This window comes from Scatophagus argus, chromosome 20 (genome assembly GCF_020382885.2).
Source record: "Scatophagus argus isolate fScaArg1 chromosome 20, fScaArg1.pri, whole genome shotgun sequence".
NCBI lineage: Eukaryota > Metazoa > Chordata > Actinopteri > Scatophagidae > Scatophagus > Scatophagus argus.
Window position 1 is genome coordinate 16,457,909 of NC_058512.1, and position 6,310 is coordinate 16,464,218.

Below are 6,310 nucleotides of genomic sequence, written 5' to 3' on the forward strand. Positions count from 1 at the left end.
TTCCCCACGTGTCCTGGTGTTTGTTGTGAGATCTAAACAAAGTGACCCCAGAAAGGAAAACAGGAAGCTTTGAGACCGCTTTTATATATGTAAGGGGTATTATGACGTATACAGTACAGAAGGTTACTGACTGGTAATTAAAATGACCTCTCACATACAATGTCAATGTTTCCCTCTGACCTGTAGGGGATGCTGTTGCAGCTCTGGTCCTCCTGTCAAACCATGGATCACATCTTCTGCCATATACAGTAACACTGCTGAATGCTAATAATCTGTGCTGATCTGGACTACTGTGCACTGTATTCCAGTCTGAGGATTCACATTTTCGCTTTTTCTTCCTCACTGTGGTTTCTTTGTTGTTCTTGTTCCTTCCTCTTTTTTTTTTTTTCTTTTGTAGTGTTATTCGCTTCTGCAGCTTTTTTTTTTTTTTTTTTTTTTTTTTTTTTTTTGTATTTCTCACTCCTTATCTCACCACTGTCTTTCACCGTCACTCCAGCTCTTTGTCATTTTTCCTTTAAGTGGGCCAGAGTTCGAGTTGTTGGAGGTTTGTTTGGGAACACCAGAGGGGACAGGCTGCCTGCAAGTTTGCCGTCAAGACAGTGAGTTGAGGCCATCAGATATTAGCTCAGTCCTCCAAGAATCAACACGCAACCTTTGTCATATTTGGCTGCAATACAGCCAAGAGGGTGTGGAGCTTACTGGTACACTTTGCTGGGCACACAATTAATACTGCCAGGGTTTCAAAATGAAGATCCATAATGCTTTTAATGAATCTGTAAAGCTTTGGAATTGCCTTTGTGTATGCCTTTTGAAATTCCTGTATCTCTGTGTGTGTGTGTGTGCGCACACGTTCCCTTAAATACTTTACTGATTTAGCACTGCACTCCTAAAACATTATCAGAATCATAGTGAAGATGATGGAACAAATTCAATTTCACATATTCTTCTTCCAAAACCTGGTGCCTGCATTACCCATAATGCAACTCAGCTGCCAACAGTTCAGACTTTGGGTGTATTATCATACACATTATCTTCACTTTATTTCTCTCTTTCTCTCCACACCCTCGAATTTTTAGCATTTTCAGACTGGCCTTCAGTTCCACCTGCCACAAATTCAGATTTTAACACATATGCAGTAGTAGTTCCCAACACCTGTAAACAGAGAGCTGAGTATAAATACCTTTAAATACCTTAAAAATCTGTGAAATAAATGTGACAGTGGAGTGAGAAATGTCACTGGGTGTCAGGACACATCATTCCAACTGCAATAGCTTGTACTGTATGTACACTGTGAACAACACAAACTACATGTATAATCATAGAATATATTTTTAGTTTTATCATAGCCCACTAAAGGGATATTCCGCTGCCTTTGATTGTACATGACTCACCATTTCGACAAACTTTCATACTGAATGTGAAATTTCATGTTGATGTGTTCTTTCACGTACATAATGACCTGAGTGCAAGCTGTCATTTAATAACATATATAACAATAACAAAAGACATGAATGAGTAAGACCTCTATTAGATTATTTATTTCTGGATGATGAAACTCTTAGCTGTGTGTTCTAAGCCTGAAGGTTTTTCTGACTTCAGTGTGCTTCTGTTTATTTGGGTGTGTATGAGCAAAGTATTTTCACAAGGCATTTCATCATCATCACCAACCACAATATTGTGGAAGTCACAGCCACAACATAATGACTCAGAAACAACTTTTATTTTTGAACCATTTTCAAAGATATGATAGTTGTCAACACAACATATGATACATAACAGGCTGTGTTGTATGCATTAACACACAATCTAAATTAGGCTGCACACTTGTTGATTTTGACACATGCTTTTGTCAGTTTCAGATAAGTTCATTTTGTCCGCTTTACAAAGCCATCCTCACTGAGGGTGGATTGCTTCAGAGTTCCTGTTGATGCAGCTGTGCTCATCAGACAAAGCTGGAGTCGGAATCTGCCCTACATGCTGCTGGGAGCCTCTCAGATACCTAAAACAAACACACAAGGACAAATAAAAAAAAATGCAATGACCAAAGATAACCATAAGACTAATGTACAACATGCCTTGACCAGCAGGGTGTTTGGATATTAAAATTCTGAAGTCCTCGCTAAAAGAATATCTAGTGTGCTTATCACTACCCCTCTAAAACATGTGTGTGAGCTAAGGTGCTTCTTCCCTTCACTTTTCATAACAGATCACTGCGTTGTGCCGACTGTCTCACTGCGACTGTAACCCACAGTGATGCTGCTTTAGTCAGTCAGTCCTGCAGAGCTGAGAATGTACAACTCACTTACAACCTACCAAAGAACACTGAAAACATATCTTATAAAACTGTACTTTTACTTAGAAAAATATTTTACTACATCTGTACTATATGTTGTTATTTATGTATTATTAAATGGATTTTAAAAATCAACTTTTGAAAATCTTTTCCCGCTTTGTTTTCAACGTCTTGCATCTTTATGTATATTTCTCTTCTTAGAACATTGCATTATTTCAAACAAAATGTGCAATTAAATAAAAAATATTATTATTATTATCATTACTTGTGTTGTTATGTACTTCTTTCTCCAGGCGATCAATATACTGCCAGCGTCTGTCAATCAGTCTGTCTCGGGCTGAAACCTCTGAGGTCAAACTGGCGAGCCGTCGGGCCTGTTTATCAATGATAACCTACAATACAGCAAAGATATCAGACGGCTGGAACAGTCAAACCTGTCACCTCCACTGACAAACATGCAACTACTAAATCATAGAAACTACACCAAAAATATCACTGTCACTATTTGATAGCTTTGTTTAACTTTTAAAATTTCAGATAACAAAACCAAGCAAAAAGAAGGCAACACATTATATGGCCTAAAGGATACGCACAGGCCTCTGGTGTTGGCTTTTCTTCTTGGTTTGAGTAAGGTCCCTCAGTTCCAGTAATGGGAAACCTTAAATCTTGCAATGTACAATGATTTCTTTTAAGGACTGTGTGCCTTCAACTTCGTGGCAACAGTTCAATGAATTAAACTGAACACAGCTCAGAATCAAAAGTATTTATAGTGTTATGTCCCTGTGCTGGTGTCATCAAGACAGATAGTTGTTTACAACAGTTAACTTCTTGATCTTTCCTCACCTTCACAGAGCTGACATCGAGCTGACCCTCCAGGCTTGGCTCAGTCAGACCCTTCAGCCTCTGGAGGATCCGGTTTATTCGGTGCTGCGTAGCTCCCTGCTCAGTCTCCAGATCCTCCAGCCCTTCCTGCAGATCTCTGACAGCCCCCCACAGCCTGTCCCCCCTGGCACTCAGTATCTGCAGGTCCTTCCTCACCTAAAGAACACAGCATTATATCATATCATTCATCACAATAATATTTTTCACAGTAGTTGTATGTACCTAATACACAATCTCTCTTTATCTTTCGTAATTCTCAATTTCTTAATCTTTTTTGTTTCATCTTCCCCGGCTGATGTTGACTGCACTTTATTCAAGTGTGTCAAAAATGAACAACCATAATTTTACTAAAAGGTAAATACAATTTTTGACATGATGGTCCTGCTCAGAGCAGCAATGAATGAAAGATGTCTGAATCAGTGCAATATGAGACACAGAGGAGCCTCTTTTCCATCATTTAGAGCTGCATGTTATACAGAGAAGAGGACTATTCCAAGATTTAGTGTCATAGAGTATAAAGGTCATGGTGTCATTCATAAAAAAAATATTTTTTAAATTAATAGAGTTCACTATTTTTTTAAATAGATTTTTTAAATAGATTTAAATAGATTAACAGCAGTAAAAAGCACTGGTATCATCACTAAAAGATAAAAGTTAATCATAACCAGAAAATACAATTTAATTTAATTTACAACCCTGGCTAAGATGGCAGGATTTTGCTTTCCCCTTAAAGAGAGTAACATCCGCAGCATAAAAGCATCAACTCTAAAAGATACCTCACCAAAGTCAATTATAAATATTTTAATATTTTATTCAGCATGAGGAGTACAGGCCTCAAACGAGGATCTTAAACAAGAGAAACGTTTTCTGTTAATTTTCAGCCTGTTTAAAGGAAAACTGAAGTCAAAAGAGATGAGTTACTGGAGAAAAATGTTACTAACTTCTAGAGCTGAATCATTAATTGATTACTGTGGCAACTTTTTTCAGTGCCAAATTCCAAAAATATATAAGACTGTGAGAGACTGTGGGTCAGAAACAATGGCATCGCCTGGCTGTCTGGCTGCCTGAACTGCTTATTAAAGTGGATTTCCTTAGTAAAGTGATTTTTCCTCACCTGCCTGTGAGTTCGTCTTGCCTGTAAACTGTGCTTGCAAAGGCTCTCCAGACTCCTTGTGACCTTGTCCAGCTCTTCTTCCACCAGGTCTCCCTGCTGCTCCAGACGCTTGGCATTCTCATCCAACCCCTGCAGCAGGTGAGCCAGTCCCAGAGAGAGCATCCTCAGCTGGGAGACAGTGACTTCACCTTCCTCCTGTGATGTGGAAGGATCAGCTGGTGGTGGGGCACGGTGGGCCTGACAGAGTCCCACCACCAAAATGGACAGCTGCAGCACTTGGCTCACCTTCATACTCCAGGACTTAATCAAGTGGAGGTTCCCTTCCTGCAGGCCTAAATATTAGATCCTAAAGCTTGAGACCCAAGAACCAGATCTGATCAACATACCAGATCTATGGCTGCAGACAATGGCTTCTAAAAAGCTCAAGAGTTATGAAGAGCTGAATCCGAATATGTTGACCCTCTAGTATGCTGACGTGTCTCAGATGTTCCCCAAGGCGGTCTGGAACTCAAGAGTAGTGAAGGATAGTGGGATGAGGAGAGGGAGGAGAGAAGGGGGGAGTTCCCAGACCGGCGGGTGATCTATAAAGTAAGAAAATTTAAACCAGAGCTTTGTATATTGTATTTAAAATCATAACCACAACTGGTCCACATCACATATCCATCAAATAATATAAGACATTATTTAAGGATTCCTGCATGAAGGATTAATGAAAATGTATGTTTATAATGAATGCTGACAAAGTCTACATTTTGAAGTGAAAGCTGCAGGTTTACTTGGGACACGCTCAATTTGGGACACTTTTCTCCTCATGCAAATAAGCTTGCGTTTATACATTAAAGAAAAACAAGAGAGACATCTGCTGGCTGTTTGAAAAACTGCAATGAGCTCCTCAACGGTCTATTAAGTTCATTCTTCCCTCCAAGCCAAGCCAATGATTAGTAATAGGCTACTTTTTAATTTTCCTGATAGCATTTGCAATTATCTGTAAATATATTAATCTGTAGTTCACTCTTACTACACTCCTTATGTTGTTATCAGGCCCAAAAGGAAGCTGTTAAAGTATTTAACTGTTTTTTTCAGTTAAAAAAAACACACTATGTTACCTGTCCAACTCCAGATGTCACACAGCCAAATTCAGAGAATAGCTGGTGAACATAGCTGGTGAGCCAGATGCTTTCCTCACGTGCTGGTGGAGCTCAAAAACAGAGCTAATACTGAACTCGTATTCGTCTCGTGGACGCACAAACAAAGACACTGAATGAACGCTTATGCTGCTCTGTGCCTACTCGGCTTGTGAATAAGCAACTGTTTGATGACAAGTCCGCCGTGTCAACTTAATAAGGTGAAAATGTGTCAGTGATCACGAGATGTTCCACTTTCTTTAAAAGCTGTAACATACTAGTTTTTCCTCTTTGCAGTTTGGTGTTGGGATTGATGGTGTATACAGTGAATTTAACAGAGCTTCTTTGCTTATAGAAACAATGTGGATGAGTGCCATAAAGCCAAATCTATGCGCTAAAAGACATTACACACATTACACAGTCATTTGGTAACATAATATCATTTAGTGGAGCATTTAAAAGAAGATCTCCAATTTCGGATCCATTTTCTGATAATTTGCCTCCTAAATTCAGAATTTTTATTTATCTATATTAGATTTTTACATCTGTATTTATTATTTTATTTACTCGTCCTTATTAGAACAAATTTTACACAAAAAGACAAGTTAAGTATTTTTTATGGCCCTGAATCAAAAATTATAATACAAACAATATGTACAGTCTAAGGACACCCTCTGTTTGAGGAAAAGCTCCACCCATGAAAAAAAAAAAATAGAAAAAAAGGCATATATGTACTTTTTGTGTATATGTTCCTCATGATATCAACATTATTAGCTATATACTTCCCTGTACTCTGTAGAAGAATTTTTTATTTACTGGTGTTGCTTTTTTGTTTGTTTTTTTTTTTAAATCAAAGCATCTACACCAGTAAATCTTTGTGGAATTGAACTGGACTGA

General features: G+C 38.4%; 1 protein-coding gene across 1 annotated transcript; it reads right to left on the minus strand.

Annotated features, from left to right (window-relative positions):
* Window positions 1-1,802: 1,802 nt before the first annotated feature.
* LOC124051434 lies at window positions 1,803-4,832 on the minus strand. Its single transcript, XM_046374807.1, has 4 exons — window positions 4,290-4,832; window positions 3,137-3,331; window positions 2,559-2,685; window positions 1,803-1,999 (listed from the first exon to the last, which is right to left on the minus strand). Exons 1-4 carry the CDS (start codon window positions 4,578-4,580, stop codon window positions 1,992-1,994), a joined length of 621 nt encoding a protein of 206 aa, XP_046230763.1. The 5' UTR covers window positions 4,581-4,832; the 3' UTR covers window positions 1,803-1,991.
* Between the last annotated feature and the right edge of the window lie 1,478 nt (window positions 4,833-6,310).

What these genes read in the sequence shown, in the direction of transcription:
- LOC124051434 (XM_046374807.1), bottom strand. Translation starts at nt 4,580, where the DNA reads ATGAAGGTGAGCCAAGTGCTGCAGCTGTCCATTTTGGTGGTGGGACTC. An exon ending in CAAGACGAACTCACAGGCAG is followed by an intron (nt 3,332 to 4,289) that starts GTGAGGAAAAAT and finishes TGTGTTCTTTAG; the next exon opens with GTGAGGAAGGACCTGCAGAT. An exon ending in TCGATGTCAGCTCTGTGAAG is followed by an intron (nt 2,686 to 3,136) that starts GTGAGGAAAGAT and finishes GCTGTATTGTAG; the next exon opens with GTTATCATTGATAAACAGGC.